Raw genomic sequence first — 23,211 nt, 5'->3', positions numbered from 1 at the left:
CAACTCATTGAATAAGTGACTTGATTAATATAAATAAATGTCACAGGGAATCTGCCCACTCTGACTTCAGCCCTGGAGGACTACAGTTTCATGCTGACTGCGTACTGGCAGAAACAAGTACAAGATGCAGTAAATAAAGGGATATTTAGTGTTGGTCACATAAGTGTACCTTCATCCCATGTGCCCTGTTCTCCACAACTCCCCATTGGTTTTGCGAGAAAAGAGACTGGCAGCTGTGACTTTGTTGTGTTGAAGAAACTGTATGAGGCTTTTATGTTTCACGCAAGTAGTTATAACAGGGAATGTAACACCGTTCATTTATCACATTAGAAACCCATTTGCTGCTCCTGTGTCCAATATCACAGAAATGTCTTTTTGCAAAGCACACTACGTATCTTCCCTGCTGGTACATTTTATAATTCCATGGTTGCTGGAACCTCTGGGTGCCAGTGAACTAAGCAGGCTTGATAATGAGCTCTGTGTGGCTGATGGGATTGAGAAAGCAGAGTTTGGAGGTGCTATCTCCTCCCTAGATGGACGGAGCAGATGTGTTCATCATCAAAGTGACAACCTGAATCTATGGAGAGTAATGGCCTGCCCCTGCACCACTGTCTCACGTTGTCTTATGAATTTATCATAATCATACTGGCTCTGCGTCAAAGGTTTTCATAGGTCTTATTCTGTTTTTTTTACGGTCAGTAGACTTCTCTACAGATTTCAAAGGGCATTCTTTTTTATTGAGGTGCTGATTATTGCAGCTGTATCCACATTCTTCTTGCTTTTCACATCATTATATGGTCAATTAAGGACTCTCAAACATCTCAGAACTTCATGGACTGATTGATGAATAAATGCTTTGGTGGTGAACCGTGAAGAAACAAACTCTCTGGTCTTGGACTCAGATCGGTTTACACGAGCACTTCTTTATTAGCATGATGACATGGAGAAAAGCATCACACATAAAATCAGGTCAGGGTGGAGGACATCTTTTCTGCCTTACAGAAAGACTCTGTCTACTCTCATATCAAAGACTGGCACTAGGGGGCCTTGAAAGTGGCTTTAGGTTCTTATCAAAAAGAACCAGGAGCCACAACTAAGGAGAAAGCAACGTGTGTTTGTTCCATGCCTTCTGAAACATGTTAGATAAATCTTAAATAAACCCAAACATCACATATATCACATAAGCAAAGCATAAACATACTGTATGGTAGCACAGGTAAATTCCCCCACACTGATCAAGATCTGTCACAACAAGCAAACTGTATTGTGCTTGTTGGTGTAAAATCTAAAAAAAAAACAGCTTCCTATGTAAATTCCTAAACTTAAACTGACTAGCTGATCAGTGTGTGAAAAAAGTATACTACCTTGACTGTTGCACTACAACAGTAAGGGGAATACGCACAAAACATTTTGAATGATGCCTTCAAAGGCCAAAGTCTCAATTATCACATATTACTTGAGAATTATGCTGAGTGTTATGTATCTTCTGTCTTCTACAAAAATTTGAGCTCTGACAAATGAGATTTGAACACAACCCATGTAACCTAATCCTAAATAACCCTAACCCAACCAATATTTGTACCAATCTCAAACGATCAACATAATGTTAACAGGTTTTTTTGATAAAAAGTGAAAGAGATGGATATTGGGGATACCTGACTTGATGAAAGTGGCAATCGCCAACTTTAAACTGTACATGCGTTGTCGGCTAGCTGCACAGCAGTTGTAGAGTTGATGATGAACAGTGGTGAATCTTTATTGGTTAGTATTTATAGTTTATATGTTTCAAACATCATGGAATTAAAAAAATCTTTACTGGACTGATGGATAAATTATCAATAGACTGAGGTTGTTTGAAGTCAAGTGTCTCTTTAATTCAAACAGAACATATGTTGCAGACACGGAGAGTCCGCAGTCTCCGTGAAGAATTCTGATAAGACAAAGGAAGGTCACTAGTATATATTGACGGCCTTGATGCCCTTGGGAGGCACCTTTAGTTGTTTACAGATTCCTTCTAACAGACCTAGACAAAGCTTTACAGAGCTTTCCCTTCCACATGATGACCATGATGTCCATATGACTATCATAGTGTTCCCCTCAAGGCCCTGCCGCCAAATATATACATACATATGACCATACTTACTTAACTAATACATGGATTTTTCTATCATGGACAAAACTAGCATTAGTCAGTTGGAGGTGTTGTAATTTAGTGTTTCGCTACAAACACTAAACAAAGTGCATCTGGTGCCTGTGCATAATTGTATGTTGCAGTTCCAATGCTATTGTGATGTCCATGTCAAATGAAAGTAAGTAAATAAGATATATTTAAATTTCAGGCATTGTTTTAAGGTGTTTTTTTAGCTCATTTGCAATCATTCCTCAGACATGACAACATTTTATCAAACAAAATTTAGGCAAAAATGCCTCCGAAAAGTGGAAATAAGAAATCAGGTCCTGTTTAAACACTGAACAAAGTGTCAGTAACTGCTGAGCTTAATAATAAGAATGTTCTGTAATCAATCTAATATTTTGTTAGTTGCAGGAAACTTAATGTGTAGCCAGAATCAATAAACTATAATGGGATGTTCATACTACAAGGAAATAGCTACAAAATGGCCGAGAGTGACCATTTTGCTGAGTCGCTGTTGAAGTGTTGCTCAAGCACTTGTTGATGTAGTTATGTTGTCATGGGCTTGTGTACCAAATAAACATGATTTAGTATTATTAAATGGCTACCACAGCTAGCCATTGTGCATTTAAAAATATACATTACATACCTGGCACCCCTGCAATAGCTGCCACCCTCTGCCATACTGCTTTTTTTGTTATTGTCACGGTAAATGAGTCAGCTTCTCTTCCATTTATTTAGACAGAACGGAACAAGAATTATGGGGAGATAGAAGGGGAGTGGAAATGGTGAAACAAAAACATATAATTGATTGATGTTTACCGCATCATTAGAGCGCAATAAGTGTCGGGCGTCAGTTTGTGGTGGTGGTAGGGGGGCTGAATTTGCCCTTTTTTTTTCTGTAACCAACAAACTGACAAGGATTTGTAGAACGCAACACCATGAATGCTGTGTCTGAAAGTGACTTTTACCCATTTCTTTTGATTCATTCAGAAACATCATTAGAGATCAAGTACTGGACATCTCCTCCAGATTTTAAGATGTGTATATAAAACGCTCTACTTTGAATAATAATTTGTGTCTAATAGTTTTCCACAAAATAACAGTTAAATAGTTTTAATCTCGTTAAAATCCATAAAATAGCATCTCCTTCTCCCTCATTTAAAAATCCCAGAATCTATGAATATGCAAATATATCTCATTTCAAACATTTTCCTGCTGGACACAAGATGTCTCTTAAAGTCCATTCTCAGTGTTTGTGCACTGGAGGCTTCAAGTTTCCAGTTGAATACTGGACAACGATTGGCTCCAAACTAAATTCAGATTTTGGGTGAACAGAGAAGCTTTTTTTCTTTTAGCAAATGAATGTGAAAACAAACTCTGCACATGTATCATTCTTAGTCATAGTTCAAGCATTTATCTGATGTAACAATAATCAAAACACATTTTTGAGTCAAACTGTAGCTGAAATTTTAAATATGTCTATTTTTTGAGCTCCTTCCCATTTTTAGTGCCTACCCTTTTAAGGGAAATATCACTGCACTCTGACATTTAGAACATAATTCATACACCTTTTTTTCCATTTCCCAGACACATATTTTAATGGTTTACTCATGTCCTCCATCTTAATCTTCCAATGCCACATTTGAACCACAGTCACAGATTCTTAGTATTTGTTATAACTGTCATACTGATACCAGATAAGTGAGGTAAACAGCATAAGGAGAAAAGCACCAAGTGTCATTTTGTATTTAAATTTAAATGCCATCTGTTACTGTCATGAGAATGTGGTAAACACCACCCATTTGGTATTCTGAAATGGGTAAAACAAATTTCAGGGATTATTTACAAGTGCCTTGTAACACAGTCTGCTGAGAATGCCACAATTAAACACACCTCTACTGTCTAAAACAGTCTGTTACTCTCCCCACATCACCAAACATCCTCCCCTCTCATGTGTCAACCATCGCTGACAGCTTTATCAAGGACTCATCACAGAGCTGTCACCTATGAGTGGTGTCTGCTGAATACTGTTGACATCTTTTTGTGAAGGAGTAGAAGAAGAGGAGTCAAGTCACAACTCCATTTCATTTTTTTTTTTTTCCCTCCTGGAGAATTCTCTTTTGTGTAGTGAAGAGGAAAGTCCAAATTAGGAGTGAAGGCAGGGTGCGGAGTAGATCAGCCAAGCAGACCATATCGTGCACAATTGATCTTCTATTTAGGGGAATGAAGTGGCTCTAGAGTATTTGTCTGGAGTGAGCTTACTGTAATATTGTTATGCTAATATTTCAGCTGATAGGCATGCGGAGACACTCAGGTATTGAACCATAATCTCAATGAATCATACAACAAAAGCTTTGTGAGTGGATATTATGTGATCATTTCATCACGCATCCAGTAATGGAAATTATTAGAAGCTCAAAAATGGGGAAGTGTAGCTTAATATGTGGCACCACAGAATGGAAATAATATTAACACTACAATGCACTTGTTTGTTGTTCTTCATCACCGACCATGTGGCAACACACAGCTTCAACACCGTCGTTACGTTTGCGGATGACACCATCATCATCGGCCTGATCACTGGGAGTGATGAGTCGGCCTACAGACATCATGGTATCAGAGCAACAGCCTCCATCTCAGTGTCTGCAAGACCAAGGAGGAGATGGTTCTGGATTTCAGGAGGGTACAGGAAGCACACACCCCTACTTACATCCTGTGGAGAGAGTCAGCAGCTTCAGGTTCCTCGGGGTCCACATCAGCATACTTGAAGTGGTCACCTGAGTTAGGGGTGAGGATGGCAAACTCTTCTTCCTCAGGAGACTGAAGAGGTTCGGCATGGACAGGAGGATACTCTGCAACTTGTACAGATGCACCGTTGAGAGCGTCCTCTCTGGCTGCATCACGGCCTGGTATGGGAGCAGCTCCAAGCAGGACTGCGAAGCCCCTGCAGAGAGTCATCAGAGCTGCTTAGAGTATCACCAAGTCTGAACTGCTACCCATGCAGGACCTCTACATCAAGAGGAGCATGAGGAAAATTTAAAAAATCATCAAGGACCCCAACCACTCCAGCTATGGACTCTCATCACTGCTACCATCAGGCACATCCAGCAGACTGGAGGTGAAGTGGTCAGCTGAAGGAGTTAGTATTGACTCAGAGTGTCTGACGCTCTGAGGGCGGAGTTGAAAAGTTTGATGGCCACAGGCAGGAATGACTTCCTGTGGTGCATCTTGATGGAATGAGTCTCGCACTGAATGTACTCCTGTGCTTGACCAGCACATCATAGATTGGGTAGGAGACATTGTCCAAGATGACACGTAACTTGGACAGCATCCTCCTGTCTGACACCACCACTACAGAGTCCAGCTCCACCCCCACAATGTCACTGGCCTTGAGGATCAGTTTGTTGAGTCTGCTACCCTCGACCTGCTGCCCCAGCACACATTAACAAACAGGAGAGCAGTGGCCACCACATACTCATAAAACAACACTCTAAGACATCCTCAGAGTTGTCTGGCAGATGCTGAAGGACCTCAGCCTCCTCAGAAAGAAGAGACGGCTCTGGCCCTGAGAGGGCTTCAGTGTTTGTTATTAATGTACACTCTCAGATACTTGTAGTCCTCCACAATGTCAACACTGATTTGTCTCTCTTATCCTTCTCTTCTCTTTCTCTTCCCTCTTCTTTTTTTCAAATGATTGTAAATATGTATCATACTGTATACTTGAATTGGAACTTGAGCTTGAAGAAGCCAAATTTCTCTGCCTTCAGTGTTGCCACTGTGTTCCAATAAAAGCTCTTGAATCTCTTGAGTTTGGCTCTCAGGTACTTGCAAAATATAATACTGATATATATGATAAATAATGACTTAATATTAGCCATAATCTCAAATTATTCAGTATAAACAAATCAAAACAAACTACATATCTAGCTTGTTTTTATTTTCAACAAGGTTTTAGTTGGAGTTTTTGCACAGCAAATTAGTAGTAGATTATCTGTTTTGAATTTAAAATTTTATATTCTAATATGAATAATTCAATTGAACATTCAGACACAGTTTAAAATTCTTTATAATTTATAATGATAGATTTTTTACTAAGATAAAATATTTAAATATAGTATACTTACAGCAGTCATGCTGCAACCAGAAGTTAAAGGAATACTCAGACATTTTGTGAAATATACTTGTTTTCTGTCTTACAGTGTTACAGTGATTTTATCTGTGTTCAGTAAATTAGATAATTTGGTCCAGAACATTTTAGCCTAATTTAGCACAAAGACATGCTAGCTTCCATTAAATGAGATGAAATATGTCTTACAACAGCTGCAAAATGCTCTTCATTAAGTGTTGTGTCTTTTAGTGATCAAACTAACCACCAAAGTTTCCAAGATATACACGCTTTTATTCAAAAATCCAACCATAATCCAATTGTTCATAAGAATTTGCACTCTTTAATTTATACAAATTTGTCCCAAACGAGAAAAAGAAAACAATAGAAGTGACAAAAATTCCTACCAATTATCTTTTTTTCACATTTTTGAAATACATCACAAAATATAATCACTAAATAACTTTTAAAATGTTTTGAATTGTATGTCTTGCATATTGTTATCATATATATCTTTTTTTTTCTTTTTACTTGAACAAGCACTGGTAATGTATTTATTGAAGTTCAACTTGAACTTGTTTCCTTGTGTTTGGGTTTTTAGGTGTACCAGCACTCTTTCTTGGCATCATACCTGATCTACAACTTGTATACAAGGTGAGTAAACAAAAAAAAAAAAATCAACATAAATCATCAATCAAAACTTACCTGATGAAAAAGCTTCTTTTTAATTTCATGGTCACTAGTCCTGTAACCAGGTCTGTCACATACAACTTGAACTTTTTTTTTTTTAAGATTTGTATGAGATCTATGGCAGTTCAGTCATATGACCGTAAACCATCATATGTGGAAGAATTCACAGCATGTTTGTATTTAAAGTCACTTTAGATGCAGTTTAACTCAAAATGACTTGAACTGACTGTAAATTTACAGTGATTTATCTGTTCTGAGATTTGAAAGCTGATGTAAAAGCTGCTCTGATGTGTAAAACTCTTTCGATGTCCTTGGACCAGAGAGGTACGAGAGTTGAATCCTCCAGAGGTGTCGGATTCAGTCCTCCAGTTTGCCTCATGGGGCGTTCATGGTCAGCAGTTGGTAAGTCGTTTAATGAGACAAATCAAGGTGACTCGAACAGTTGAGGGTTGAATTTTCCATCATTTACTCCATGAAACAGTATTGGATAATTTAACCACAGATTAAAATGTAGTTTTTATGAGTGAGATGTTTTTATTTACATATTTTCTCTTAATCACCCAAGCAAATCAGTAAACAACAACATAACCTGAATATAATTTACACATTACCTACAGAATCTTTATTTTATTCAGTCTGTAGTTGCTGATTCTGCCAAGAAAATCCACATAATAAATATCTCTTCATAAGCACAGTTCATGTTGGCCCATAATTCTTCTTGTCTCAGTAAGTATTAGTTTTTCTACAGAGCTGAGTTGAACAAAAACATGAATAATATCCACATAAGAAGGCACATTATATATAATATACTGTATGTGTGTACATTAATAATACAGCTACAGTTTCAAAATATGAAAATGCACAAATCATCCAAAAGTAATGCTTTGGAAATGTGGGATTATGCTTCATTTTAAAGCTTGTTTTAGTCCCGTCACACATTTCAAAACTTTGATTTACATTTGTGCACATGTAGGAAATATTTACAAAGGTATCAGGAATTTTACCTTTGCAAGGAATATTTACAAAGTCAAGGAACAACTGTAGAGCTTAGTTGTTCAGTTTGTTAATTGACAAAAAATAATCTGCAACAATTTAAATAACTATTTTTTCCTGTAAAGACCACAAATAATATCTGGGTCCTGATATAATGTAATATCTGTGGGCTTTGGGCTGTTGTTGTTTGAATGAATCAAATACATACTTGATTAGAGGGAAATTGTTGCTTTACTGCCATTTTATAGACTGAAAAATGAAATGATGAAGGGAGAGCAGATTAGCAGATTAATGGCAATGAAAATAATAATTATTTCCAGCCCTGAACAACTGCACTTTAGATTCAATTCTGACTCTTGTCATTTAAAATGGAGAGGACCTGCTACATGCAGAAAGGTGAAAATCAATATTTAATTTAATGTCATTATGTTATGTATAATTCATTGAATTCATAGCATCCCCTCTGAATAATTGCACTGAGTAATTAGTCCATTATTTTCTCCAGTGTAGACAATGAAAGTAATTAACCATTTGATAGCATATTTATCACATTTCCTCAGTATTTATACGTTTCCTTAGAGGAACCTGTTCTCCCAGAAGCCCTTGAAGCACTGCTGACAGTAGCAGTGTTCATTACTCATGAGCACTCCTGCATATTTGTCTGTGTTACATTAGTGATGAGCTACTCCGCAATATGTTTTATCAATTAGCATGTTAGCATGTGCAACCAGCTGACCAGGATTTCTCAATTTGTTATATCACCTCAGTCCTATAATAATAATAATAATAATAATGATAATAATAATAACAATAATAATAGTGCTGTCATTTCAAGACTAGTGGAAAAAATCTTGTAGGTTGCAGAAATGTAAATATTTGAAATTTCTATGTGTAATCTTTAAATGCAGTCTGAACTATAGTGGAAATGTTTAAATGAGCTGATGTTATCTATCAGTGTTGTTTTGCATATTTCCTTGCGATTATGTAGTGTGTAGGTGTATACATGTTCTTAAGTGCGTACTGTGTGTGTGTATGGGATTAACTATATATATATTCTTATACAGTATTTATTATGTTTGGAGGCTTTGTTTTCAAATCAAAACCTATATATTTTCTTTTTATCCTACCAGATATACATATTTGAAAACAACATTTACTACCAAACGGATGTTCAGAGCAGCTCGTGGAGGCTCACGTCTTCTGGACAGGAGGGGATTATCTTTAACGGCATCGGAGACTGGCTGTATGAGGGTAAGAAAAACCTTGAATGAATCTACCTGAAAAGAAGTATTCAATATCTGGCATTCTGCAAGAAAACCACAGCATGTGACATTTGCTCAAATGCATTATACAAGCTAAATATATGTTTACTTGACAAGGACGTCTAGCGGCTGTGTGAATTTTGACTATTATCCGACCGCGAGCTTTACCAAATAGTTTGAAACCTGAGGTGGTAGGTCATGAATCACATACAACATGTATCTGGAAATGTATGATTTTAAAATGCAATGTACTTTCTCTGTTGTGCTTTACTGCTGAAGTCTGATAAATCTGCCTTTGTGAGTCTTGTCTCCTTGGAATGTGTGCTGCTGTTAAGGCTTTGTAATGCACATTTTACTATTATATGAATTATTATACTATAGTTATAATTGTCATACTATTATATGAAGGTATGGTACATTACCTTTAAATGTTTATAGCAGCACTTTTAATGTATCCTTTAAAAGTGCATTGAGTGATGGTTGATGTATGTTAGGGGTTACTGTGGGTCATGTTTTCACTTGGCACATCGTGTACATCACATTCTGAGCAGTACATATTATTTGCATAAATCAATCAATCAACTGTCAATCATTCACTTAGCTCATTATTTAACCAGCCATTACTTTACATATTAACTATCCATCCTATCCTTATTCATCCTACAAACTGATGACCTAAAATTAAATTGATAATAAAAACATACATAAACAAGGAAGCAAATAAAATGTTGCAGTTAATAAGCTTGAGTCACACTCTCCTCTCTTGGTTTTCCAGAGGAGGTGTTGCACACTCAAGTGGCTCACTGGTGGTCACCAGACAGCTCCAGACTGGCCTACCTCACCATCAACGACTCCCTGGTCCCTAACATGCTCCTGCCTCGCTTCACAGGCTCTCTCTACCCCAGGGGGAAGGAGTACCCTTACCCAAAGGTGGGACTTACAGTACCCAAACTAAAATAAAGTTTAAAATGAAGCTGGTTACAAAATATGGCATCACTGATGCAGTGATTTTAATTGAGTTTTTAGTAAATTGATGCAGATCATTCCAGTTAATGGGACCTTTTAAAACAAGTTCAAACGTTAAGTCAAAAAAAACATACCTTAATTATACCATTCATACCTTTTTTTTTATATCAGTATTTTATTGAGACTTTTATGACATTCTGCATCCTCTGATGGTAATGATAACACTGCCCAGAAAAACTGTGAATTTTACCAGCAAAATAATAGGCACGAAGCAAGATGATCTTAGTGATGTCTGCAAAACACGTTCCCTCTCAAAAACTGAAAACCCCTTGTTTGGTGAGCTTCAGTCACTCCTATCAGGGTAACGTCTTTGGGCTCGCAGTTGTAACAGAGCAACAAATTCCTTTATTATCCCATCAGCCATTGCACTCTTTAACACACACACAGGATGCAGCACAACTTTGAATCTTTGTACATAATAGGCTCTGCTGTGTAGTTTACTAAGGATGTTTGCAATGTGTGGACTATGTCTTGGACTGCCTGCTGATTGTTTCTCTTTCTTCTTAGTGTGTGTGTTTTTATTGTGTATGTTATATTTTTGTGCACACACTGCAAACCAATTCCCCTCTTGGATAGTAATAATGTTAACCTTAATCTTAATATTGCACTTTTTTTTAATTAGATAAAGAAAAGAACTAGAATCCTGGTCAGCCTCAGATTGATCACTGATCACATAAAGAGCTGTCTCAGTACAACAGTGCTAAAACCCAGTTCTTCTGTTGAAATAAGACTATTCCCAACATCCTTTAGTTTACTAGAGACTGTACAACAGCTCCTACCACCTGAATCTATCGTAACCTGCGAGGGGATGCACCTCCCTTTACTGCAAATTTATTGTATCAAACCAGTGCTATGAATAATACAGCCGCTGCTGTAGCCTATCCATGAAGGTTAGTGAATCTATTTCTTCTTTAATTCATGTCCCTTTTGAAGAGGGGTGGCTGTAGGGATCTGTGGCACTGGGAGGGAAAGGAATGATGATGTGCTTTAATTCCCGTCCCTTGATGTGGATGTTTAGAGTATCAAATACGTCTTAGATGGAAGATGAGTTGTGGAAAATTGGTGGTAGGAGGGTTATAAAGTAGAGCCCCGTTTGTTGGTTCAGACTCCTAGATGGGGGGGGTTAAGGCCTCATAGGAAAGAATCAAATTAATGAAGCACCGTGTTTGATCTTAGCTTTGCCCACACGGTGTATAAAGATGTATACACATACACACTGATTCTGTTGCTTATACCACTGAGTGGGGTCAGTGCTGTAACAGTATCTCTACCCTACAAAATACCCACTCAGTTTTACTATCACAGCAATATCCAGATTCACTGTGACATATTACAGCCTGGACAATACTTGATTATTGAGGCCAGTTCTTATATGTGAGAATTACAAGAATAAGAGTCTACAGCCACACTAGCGGCTCTGTGAGGCTGTAGGCAGAGTGGTGCTTTGAGTTAAATGTTAATGGAAACATTATCGCAATGACAATGTTAACATGATATTAAAAAGGTAATTTTTTTTTTACCATTTTCACTGTCTTAGTTCACCAATTTGCTAATTAGCATTAAACCCAAAGTACAGCTGAAACTGTTGGCAGTGACATTAGTTTAAGTTTTCTAAATATTGATGTTATTATAATTAATCCTGAGGGAAACATGAATATCTGCATATCAACCCATCTGACAGCTGTTGAGACATCAAATCAAACTGGCTGATGTATCATTATTAGATACTTATTAGATACGCATTTTTGGTAAATATCTCTCAAATTCAGGGAGACAGCAATGTTTTCATTTGAGTTCATGAGTTCATTTTTTACAGTGCATTTAATTAAGAAATTTAATTATAAATAATACCAATTAAATTTAAAAAATGAATTAGAAAACTGCAATTACTACAATTTACTACACTGAAATTTCTTTTTGCATATCTGCTAACATGTATATAAACTAATATCTTCTTGGTATGCCATATAACATGATCACAGCTGGCTTGACTACTTAGTTCTGATTAACCAGAAAATGCATTCTGGGATTTATTATTTCTATCAAAGTCCATCTGACATCACCTATAGATAATTAGTAATAGTTTATTGCTGAATTTCTACAGATCTTAACTAACTTTGATTAGAAACATGGAACATTTTTCTGATAAATTCTTGAATTTACTTGGAAACAACAACTTTTTGTTTTTGTGTGGTAGCTGAACAAAAGTCGTCTTTTGGGATGTTTGTTTGTTAACAGTTTGGCTTTTTTATTGTTGCAGTGAAGCTTGTAAATAAGTAGGATTATAATAAAATAATTTAGATTTGTGTCATATTAATTACCAATTGCTGAACATGTAATCATGGTAAGATATTGGAATGGTGATGCTCATCTATACAATTGTTACCAATTACTACATGTTCTGTATATTAATAGTTGTGGTACATACATACATAAAGAGAAAGAAAGAAAAAACTATCCACCATTTAGCATTAGTATTGGTTTCATCCATCAGATTGCTCCTGTTGTGTAATATGCAGCACAGAGCCTTTCAAAGAAGCTATTTTAGCTCCGAAAGAACAGAAAATGAAGTATTGTAGATGACAGGAATAATATACAGTTTTTAAAATAAGCGAGCATTAGTGTGGAATAGATACTGTCATCTTCATGATAGGTTGCTGTTTTTTGCTTTTTTTTTAGATTTCCTTTGTCATGGAGACTAATGAGCTCTATTTTTGAGGGAGGTTTAAGCAAGGAAAATGACTGACTTGCCCCAGGGCCTGCATTATAGTTCACTCTCTATTGGTTTCATGTTCTCATTATATTCTCTGTTTAACTCCTACTGTCATTGCTCAGTATGACGTGCGTATACAGTACAAATAGAAAACAAGTGCGGCACGTTGCTCGGAGCTCGCTGTTATCATTACAGTGCATGCAGTGCATCATGGACATTACATCACATTGTGTTTGTTCTGTGAATTAAACTGTATATCTGTACTGTCTTTGATCCAGATGGGTCAAATCAATCCCACCGTCAGACTTTATGTCGTCAATCTAGATGGAAGCTCCCAAACAACTGAGCTGAGACCTCCTGATAGTTTTGAAAAGAGGTAAAATTTCAGATAATAATGATAATAATAATAACATCTTATTGTTCCAGTCTGTTTATATTGGTTATTTGCTCTCTTCTTTGGTTTCCCTAGTGAGTACTACATCACTATGGTCAAATGGGTGACTCAGGAGAAGCTGACTGTGCGTTGGGTGAATCGAGCTCAAAACATGTCAATCCTTTCGCTGTGTGATGTCACAACAGAGGGCTGCACAAAGGTAAGAAACTTGCCGGTGGATAATTGTATTCAAGTAAATATACAGAAGTTCTGTGGACTGACTCTCTCTCTCTCTCTCTCTCTAATTTAGAAACACGTGATGACATCAGAGAAGTGGCTTGATCGTCAGGTGAGTGCTTCAGTCCAAGAAGGCTTCATTATCTTTGAAATGCCGGTGTGTTCATAATCTTCACATAAAAGCCGGTAATTAAATAATAGTCGGATCTCAAATAATAGCCAGATGAGCACAGAGAAGCCAATTACAAATATAGGGCAGGCAAAAAAAAAAAAAAACATTAATTGGGGTGGAATTACCTGGTACTCAAATGGTTCATGCGAGAAATTCAGCACTGTGTATATTTCAAAAGCACTACTTCTATTAGTACAAAACCAGAATCACTCACTAATCTGCAGCTCTGACTTTCTCTTTTTAACCTCTAATCACTTCTACTTTGCTGTTTTTTTGGGTTTTTTTTTTTGATCATTGCTATGCTACCGCCAATGAAACCCAACACTTCCTGCTAATGTTTTTAATTGAAAGCCTAAAAAGAAGAAAGAGAAGGATTATACTCTTTGAGCTGCTGGAAGGCTTTGAATGTGAAACATCAGTGCAGGAAGAGTTTTAGAATTCGCATTGATGCTAGCTCAACAAAGAAACATAGCAAAGTAGAAGTGATAGGAAGCAATTAATGAGTAAAAAAACTCAAAGAACAGCCACCACCCAACATGGTGAAGTATGACATGACTGTTGTACTGTTTGAACTGGTGCTATTGAATTGCATATTATACTCAATTTATCCTAAAAAGAAAAAAAAAAACGTTTAACAGTAGCCAACATCAGTAGCAATTTAAAACCGGACCGGATCAGAAAACAGGAAGCTTTCTTGTTAAATAACCACCAACGCTAGAAAACAATCTGTTGGCTTTTTTGAACTTCATTGGAAACTATTAGCCGAAATGCCTCAGATCCATTTTCCATTTATCCTACCAATATTGTCGAAGCACATAACTCCTATGTTATGTGCTTCAGTCTCTGTTGGTGTTCTACATGGCAAAAAATATATTCATGCAGTGTAAAAACATCCTTGCTGTTTGTGTTTTTTTTCCTAGAATGAGGAACCAGTATTTTCCAAGGACTGCACAATATTCTTCATCACTATGCCTTTAAAACAAGGTGGTCGCGGATCATTCAACCACATCACCATGATCTCCAACCAAGTAAAACTATTACAAACTTTTATCAAAAATTAATTTTACATTTAGGTAGGTGTGTGAAACCTCTGGTGTGTGTGTGTGTAGTCTTTTCTTTTCATCTGTCCTGCATTTTAATAAATGCCTTCCAATTATTCATAGCGCTCATGCAATTCCATTTTGAAATCTCATTTTGAATTATATTCTAACTCTATTCCCTAAAACACTGGGGAATTAAGAATACATTGAATAAATTAAGGAGAGTACAGTATTGTACAATAGAGGCACTGGCGTCTGTGCCAGATTAATTCAGTTTCTGCAGAGATAATAAGAACAAAAGTTTTAGAGTGAAAGGAAGTAAAAACCCCTTTCAGACAACGTGAGGTCATGTTTACATGGTTTCTCCGCTCTGTTCTGTCTCATGCTTCCCAGTCCGAAGGTCAAGAGGTCAACCTCCGTCACCTGACCTCAGGAAGCTGGGAGGTCTCTCAGATTCTAGCCTATGATGAGAGCACAAACTCAGTGTGAGTATGAGGTTCATTACAGCACTGACACCATACAATCCGATGGAGTGAGAAACAGCTGTGGAATAACAGGTGAACTTTCTGTTTTCCAGTTATTTCCTAAGCACAGAGGATGGCGCAACACAACGGCAACTGTACAGGTACCATATGGATTTCACTTTAAGTTAGTAAAATAAAGAAAACATCATAATTTTGCCAAGATTTAAATGAGAAGATCAATAAATCTAAGGCTATAGCCAGCAGCCTGTTAGCTTAACTTAGCCTTTCCAAAGGTAACACAATCCACCTACCTTCCACCTCTACAACCCCTAATTAACATTTTAATGTTTTAGTTTATTGTTAATTGAAATGTTGTACACTGAGCTACAGTAGTGTTACCTTTATACAAAGTGAGCTAACTTTACTGTATGGGATGTGAGCTATTTGCTTCAAAAGTAGCCAACAGTGCATCTGCATCTGTTTTCTATTGACTCACCTCAACTCTCCAGAAAAGCAGCACTTTCATCACATTCACTCCCAGGAATGAAGGCTACTCAGCTTTGACTGCTACTCCTGTCTGTGATGCGTTAAATACCGCAACATGATATTTAAAACTTTTTACTGTAAATTTGCAGTAATTAACTGGCAGCAGTTTCTTACATTGTAATCCTAAGATACAGTATTACTAGAAACAAATATGCAGTTTGTTACTGTATTCTTGTAAAGTTACAACACGATACTGGTCACAGTTTTGTCAATAAATTACTGCATATTCACAGTATGTAAACTGTATTTGAATCTACAGTGTGTATCCTGTATTTAATGATCACTAAAGAATGTTACTCTGCCACTACTACTACTACTAATAGTAATAAAAAGACAAAGGGACAATATTCATTATGCAGTTCCTTTTCAAATGTTTATTAAAATAAAAGCATGTCACCAGTGCAACAGAAGCAAAACTAGACCTGAATAAATCTTAACTTTCTGCCTGTTTACTTCTTTCCTTTGTTTCATTCTCTCAAAAGATCTGCAGTTTTTAATTTAAATGACAGTGCATACAATATTTGGTAATTTACTGTGACAATTTTGTCTTTGTGAGAAAGGAACAAGCTCCTCTCAGGATTAATGTCAATGTAGGTTCTGAAAAACAACGTAGAACCACAAAAATACCTTTCTGTCAGATGACATCATTCTATGAATGCGACATATCAAGCAAAAGTCTGTTCAATACAAAGTAGTGATGCAAAATATTGAACCATAGGTCACATTTTACTAAGTAGGTATGTATCAATTCACACCAATGATCAAGTTAAAAAGAAGAATGTGGTGGAAAGGAAACATTATCAGCCATATCAGTATTATTAGAGGCAGCAGTAATGTTTGCAGTTGTTGTTGTTGTGTCAGAGACACTAGTGGTTACAAGGTTACTGGACAATAGCGACGTTTGAAGAATAGTCAATCAGGTCAAGCTGTGTGGTGCAGTATGTGTGAAAAAGCTCTTACCTCTGAATGAATTCCAGTGTGCACGTTGCATCCTGTTGATACTGAAGGTTGACGTCGTAGGAGGAAGAGAAGACTACAAGCTACAAAGTCCGTCACATAGCACCTGTTTTTCTATGCTCATCATCGATCACTGGTCTGTCCGTGTCAATGGACCTGAAAAAATATTATAGATTAGATAAAGTTCTAGAAAAGTCTTTGCCAATGTGGAAAACATAAAGCACTAGACTTACTACCTCTCTACATTAATATAGTTAAATTATCTCCCAGCAAAAGCAACAGTGTTGTTTTAATGTTAATGTAAACTGAGACAAAATGCTGATATGCTAATTTTAGCTAGCTGGAACAAGCTTTGTTATAACACCGTTCTAAATGGCAGAAAATTCAACTGGAGAAAGCCTCACAATTATTTTTTACTCCCTTGACAAGGAGAATGGTATGCCCTTTCCCAACATTATGACCCTTTTAAGGCAGAATAAAAAGTGACTTAATGTTATTCCATACAAGTTGCCTTATCATTGCAGCTCTGGACATCTGTGATGAAAGGCTGAGCAGGTTGTAGTGTAGCTGTGCCTTTGTGGTGACAGAGACCGGCTGGCAGATGTGCTCCAAAGTTGAAATCAACAAAAATAAAATACACGCTGTAAAAACAAACTTTTGCAAGAAAATATAAAGATATTATTACGTCGGTTAGTTTTTTATAGATCCCACCTTCCCAAGATGCTCGGCTGTTTGCAGTAAAGTATACAGAACAGATTTACATTGTGAGGAGGTCGGTGGAGTTTTACAGCTATTGTCAAGTACAGCAGAGAAAAGCAGATGAGTGATTGAAGAGGAAAATATGATTAGGATTGAAAAGTATCCTATTATCATATATGTAGATATTGTTAGTCTATAAAATATCATAATAGTAGATAATAGTGATCATGATTCCCCAGAGCCCAAGGTCTTCAAATGACTTGTTTTGTCAGTTTTTTCAGTCAGTCCAAAAGATATTTAATTTACAACAAAAAAAAAATGAAAAAAGAGCATTTGAGAAGCCAGAACCAGAAAATAACTGATAATGCCAGTTAATTTTTCAATTAACTGCATGTTTCAGGCCGAAGGACAGAGGAGGAAAATAGTGACTTCCTAGAGTCTCCACTGGTTGCCTGGCAACCTCACAGTGACAATAAGTAACAGTCCAGCACATGACCCTTTGTATTAAAACCATGACTCCTCATTTTTACACTTCAGTTTTTGTTTGCATTGAACAAACCAGGTATAATGTGTTAATACATTTGCTTTAGAGGTGCTGGTAGATTTGTTTTACTCCTGTTTCTAGTCTTTATGCTACGCTAAGCTAACCGGCTGCTGGCTGTAGCATCATGTTTACCGTACAGACATCAGAGTGGTTTCGATCTTCTCATCTAACTCTCAGCAAAAAAGTGCAAAATAAAGCATATTTCCCACATTGTGGAACCAGTCCTTTAAAAGTCCTTATACAATTAAAAAGCCCCAAAAATATTGATAAAATAGTTATAGAATTATTTTATGTCTGTTTAGAGAAGAGAATGTTTTTTGTTCATGCCATATTAACAACATATAATATATATATTATATAACTTGTGAATATTTATTATTTCACTACATTTCATTTTGGCACATTTTTATTTAGTCTTCCACCTGTTGGCCAGAAACAGATTGTATCTCAAATACTGGGAATCTTCCCAAAGCAATTCCTGTTGTCATCAGACACATTTGTTGTTATTCTCCTCAAACAGGGTCTCAACAGTGGATCCATTTCATAAAGAATGTCTCACCTGCTCGCTCTTCAAATCACAGTGCACGTACTATGACGCCACGCTCAGCCCAAACTATCAACATGTTCTTCTCAACTGCAGAGGTAACATCTCATTATGACTGAGACAGCTTCATGAAATGTTGAAGGGCTGCATGCGTTCAGTTGCTTTCACTCTTTTTCACAGCTCTATATTTAAATGTAGGCTTTGCTCATTGTTATTTTAGACGCCGTTTTCTCTCTAAAACGTTGTCAGAAATATGATTTTAGTATTCAATAACCGTTGTATCATAATGATGTTTACTTTGAGAGGTCTCAATCTTGATCTTCTATGTGTAATGAGTTGAGTCAAAGTATGAAATGTGGAAAAAACAAGCTCTATTACACACTGATATATTTGTTTCTTTTCCAGTGTAAGAGTGTAAGTTTACTACACAGTGTCTGTAACTCATGTAGGATAAACAGAACTGGAAGAAAACTCTATAGTTGTCGGTCTATTATCACATTAACTGTAACAAGAATTAGAGAATTCACGTATAAGATTTACGATACTAGTCCCTGCCTTTAGTCGGCTAGACTTCTTTAATAAGCTTTTCTTGGATGTGCAATCAGACATGTATTACTTAAATCAAGGGTGAAAATATCTACTGTATTTGTCGTCACAAATTTTATTATTTCACCTTTTATAGTATTGTATTTTTTGTTTTTATAGGCTACCTTTTCTTTTTTCTTCTTTAGCCTCTTAAGGCTCAGTGTTTCTTCAGTTTTCCTGTGTTAATGTGTTATAAAGTTGCTTTGCTTGACTTTTTTTTCCCAGGTCCTGGAATACCCAAAACTACTCTTCACCAATTAAATGATTTATATGGTAAGTTTTCACTCAGTTGCATCTGGTCTGTATGTTATCATTATGTTTGGGTAGAAGTTCGATTTTCTGGAGTGCGAGTGTCCCTTCAGTGGCTGAAAAGTCAATGAAAAGTGCACTAATGTTTGGAGATTGAGTCACTACAATTAAATCATTAAGGTCAAATTCAGAGCTTTACTTAAAAGCCGAACATGAGGATGCAATTAAGGTTAAAGCATTAAGTGTTTGAAATGCTGGTGAGTGTACATCAGAGGCACTTAGAGCAGAGTCTGGGGACACTGCAGTAGGTAAATGAGCATCTTCTCCTCTCCTCCAGGCCTGCAGATTGATGTATGCTGATTAATCCACTTTTCATCATATCACATTTTTACTCACCGTACAATTTGACCTTGATTTGGCGAAACGTCTTAGCGCACTTTACAGTGTGTGACTTTCAAATGTGACTGTTGTGAATTATGATTAATTCTCAGTGGTTAATGCGTTTCAGGACATTGAAATGAATTAGTTATGCAGGATATGATGTAGTTTATGTTATGTATATTTGTTGCTAGTGTGAATTTTCCTCTAATTTAAGTAATTGTTGTTCTTCTTCTGTCACCAAACAGACCACAAGACTCTGGAAAGGAACACAGTATTAAGACATGCTCTGATTAACAGGAAAATACCCAAGTGGGAAAAAAGAACTATGCAAATCAACAACTTTGGTATGACATTGCAATCATCTCTATTAATGAGCAAAATGTCTTGTGATGATAATCTTCCTCTAACTGTAATATTAACTGACTACATTTTGCCCTTAAAGTTATAATCCTTAATATTTAAATCCTGGTTAATTTGGCGACACCTGTGGTCACTGGTGGCCACGTTCATGTCATATCAGAGTCATCGTAATTACAAGTTTCCGACTTGTAAATAGCATTCACGTTAACCTCCAAGTCATAATTACGAGTGGGAAAACTGGGATATTTCTGAAAGCTCAGATCAGACTTGGTGCTTAATAATATGGAAGACGCCTCATATCAGACAAAATACATTGTTCAATGTCATTTAACCCAAATTTAATGGATATAATGTAACTGTATCAATGGACAGTATTCATATACCCTCATATGACCAACTCAGTTATCATACAGCCTCCCTGGGTTGTCAGATGACATGAACACTCACAAATCCTTAACATGATAATCTTTACGATCCTTCCCATCCGACATAGCGTGAACATGGTCCATTGTCGCAGCAGGGGTGCTGCATTGGCCAATCAAACGTGAACACTGTATTTAAACTGTTTACATTGCGATCGTTGTGGCAAAAGATAAATAACTTCCCAAGAATTATAAAATCCTCTCTGTGAGTGTTATAAGACTTTAAATGCATGAATATGTTACTGCAGTTTTCAACGTCCCTCTTCAATGTTTTAACCCAGGGCTGTTTTTGGTCTGAATCCCAGCTAATATTACAACAGTCACGCCTTGAGCATCTACTCCGCTAGAAATACAGAAGAGCATATCCAGATAGCCCAAATCTGGCCCACAACCAACACTTTCAGCACTTTCATCCAGCCCACATACTGCGTGGAATAATGGCACTTGGGTGGTCTGATCCTGTTTCCCAGATCTGGGCCACAAGCAACAATGTCCTACGACAACCAAGAGCAAACCAAATAAACCAGAACTGGCCCACATCCAGAATACACAAACCTGAGAGCACCGCATCTTTACCAAAAAGGGCCCACATTTGATTTGGGATATTTGGGCCATATTTGTTATTTTAAATGTGGGTCATGTCAGGCTCACATCCACTTTGTCCAGGCCAGAAGAAGGCATGCATCATCGCTTGAAGTGGCCCACTTCCGTATGCTATCCGGGTACAGATGTGTTTACAGTTCAGCCGAACAAACTCACATTGCTGTTCCTGTGACCTCTTGACACAATAAAAGCCACCCTGTGTGTCAGCTGTTGGGGAGACGAACAGTAAACAGTGACAGAAACGCTGGATTACATGCTGCACATAGAATCTAGTGCAGGAAAAGCAGACTCCACTACTTTATAGAAAGATAATTACTGAATGTAAATATATTGAATGGCTTTTGCTGAAAAATGTCAACCACAAACAGTATCAAAAACCAGGTGTGATTTCATGAAAATCTTAAGGGTTATAACTTTAAGCTTTGTCTGTATCATCATCATCACCGATATCTCCATATTTACAATGATAAATATCTTCATTGTTCACCACTCGTTGTCTCATTGCTTAGTTAATGAGTGGTAGTCGTAGAGTTGATGGTTAACATTCAGTTATTCAGACATGCCTATGAATGGGACAGTTAAGTGTGCTAAAACCAGAGTGGCAGACAACACAACTGAGTGAACAGGTGCAGAGCTTTTTGAGGTGATTATGAAACAACGCTGGAATCAAAAATGCAGCAGTATATTCGGTTACAATTAGAAGGGACGGCTCACCATATGGCTTCCTGTCTCTGATCCACGTTCACTTAGAGTCAATGTGATACATATATAAGGCCTTTTGAACAGGAACACAGTCAGATTTAATCAAAAATTGAATGTAAATAAAATCACAGGCTTAACTTTCACATAAACTTCCATGTTTATTTCAGGTTGAAGGATTTTCATGGAAGCTGCCTTATTTTTAATCATTAAGGTTGTCGTACACATGCAGTAGTAGTCAAGGGCAACTAGACTTGCAGTGTAGCCTTCGAGACATTTTGGCACTCATTTAAAAGGCTTCATCTTCAGTTCTCAAACTCTTTATAGGGTCTGATAAGTGATACTTTCACTTATCCTCTATTGACAGCGCTGTTCTGACATATCTGCCCCGCTGGTTCACATCAGTTAACACCTCTAACAATGATCCCAAGACTGCCTCTTCATTTCAGCAACTCTCACATCACATCAGTGTGAATCACTCACATTGGTTTAAAAAAAAAAAAACAAACAAAAAAAACTTCCTAGCACTAAGGCCTCTTGGGTGAATCCCTGAAAACATTTCCAAGACTATACAGCAAGTCCAGCTGTCTTTGACTCTCTACTGTGAGATATATGAAACCATTTAAATGTCTAAAGCAAAAGTATTGACACCAATAACTAAGAAATAGCAGTTGTCTGTGTTGCCTCTCCCTTCTGTTTGATATGACTCATTAACACAGACATTTTTTTTTATTAAGCTGTTGTGCTGCACTGTTGGGCTTTGATGTAGTCAGAAGGATAAATGTACATGCAGTCTGTGAACTGAATGTTAAACTGTGAGTTACTGTAGAAACAAATGTAGCAGGAAATGTATTATTGACTGCAAAATGACAAAATGTATAAAATCATGAAATTCTGTTGTCGACTTGTTTTGCAGAACTTCATCTGGAATTAATCTTCCCAATAGATTTTGATGAGACAATGGAGCACCCACTGTTACTGATCCTGTATGTAAATGTATTTACTTTCTGTTTAAAGGAACATTTCTTAATACATGTTTATATTGTGACATTTAAAATATTAAAGCTGCAATATTCAAGTTCTGTAAAATAAGCTAGTGCTAGCATGAGGCTCAAAAGCAAACCACAATGCTAACTAATGCTAGTTTGGAGCTTCCGTACAAGAGGAGTAGTGGGCTAAAAGTGTGTTTTACGTATTGATTGACAGCTGTTAGATCCCACCCCTGACATTGGCCTCGTCTGATTGGTTAGAAGGGTGAGGCTTGCATAAAAAACTACAGAAGGCAATATCTCTGTAGTGCTGCCAGGTTGTTCAATGAGCATTGGTCACAGAGACCTTTGACAACAACTCTCCACATTAAGATATGCTTTGGAGCATATTTCAGCTAAATATATATGAAAAAACAATCATAAT

The 23,211-nt window shown here is 36.9% G+C and overlaps 1 protein-coding gene across 5 annotated transcripts in view; it reads left to right on the top strand.

Annotated features, from left to right (window-relative positions):
• LOC121907397 (inactive dipeptidyl peptidase 10-like) overlaps positions 1-23,211 on the top strand; it is a 53,174-nt gene that overhangs the window by 22,456 nt on the left and 7,507 nt on the right. For all 5 annotated transcript variants that reach the window (XM_042426925.1, XM_042426926.1, XM_042426924.1 and 2 more), the window contains 14 exons: positions 6,841-6,893; positions 7,250-7,331; positions 9,053-9,173; positions 9,960-10,114; positions 13,202-13,299; positions 13,393-13,516; positions 13,607-13,645; positions 14,626-14,733; positions 15,139-15,230; positions 15,323-15,370; positions 18,476-18,597; positions 19,310-19,357; positions 19,960-20,058; positions 22,715-22,784. In XM_042426925.1, the coding sequence (XP_042282859.1) occupies positions 6,841-6,893; positions 7,250-7,331; positions 9,053-9,173; positions 9,960-10,114; positions 13,202-13,299; positions 13,393-13,516; positions 13,607-13,645; positions 14,626-14,733; positions 15,139-15,230; positions 15,323-15,370; positions 18,476-18,597; positions 19,310-19,357; positions 19,960-20,058; positions 22,715-22,784 (1,259 nt within the window). The remainder of the gene's footprint in view (positions 1-6,840; positions 6,894-7,249; positions 7,332-9,052; positions 9,174-9,959; positions 10,115-13,201; positions 13,300-13,392; positions 13,517-13,606; positions 13,646-14,625; positions 14,734-15,138; positions 15,231-15,322; positions 15,371-18,475; positions 18,598-19,309; positions 19,358-19,959; positions 20,059-22,714; positions 22,785-23,211) is intronic.

This window comes from Thunnus maccoyii, chromosome 11, assembly GCF_910596095.1.
Source record: "Thunnus maccoyii chromosome 11, fThuMac1.1, whole genome shotgun sequence".
Lineage (NCBI taxonomy): Eukaryota > Metazoa > Chordata > Actinopteri > Scombriformes > Scombridae > Thunnus > Thunnus maccoyii.
Note: the sequence above shows the minus strand (reverse complement) of the source record. Positions and strands in the feature narration are given on the sequence as shown.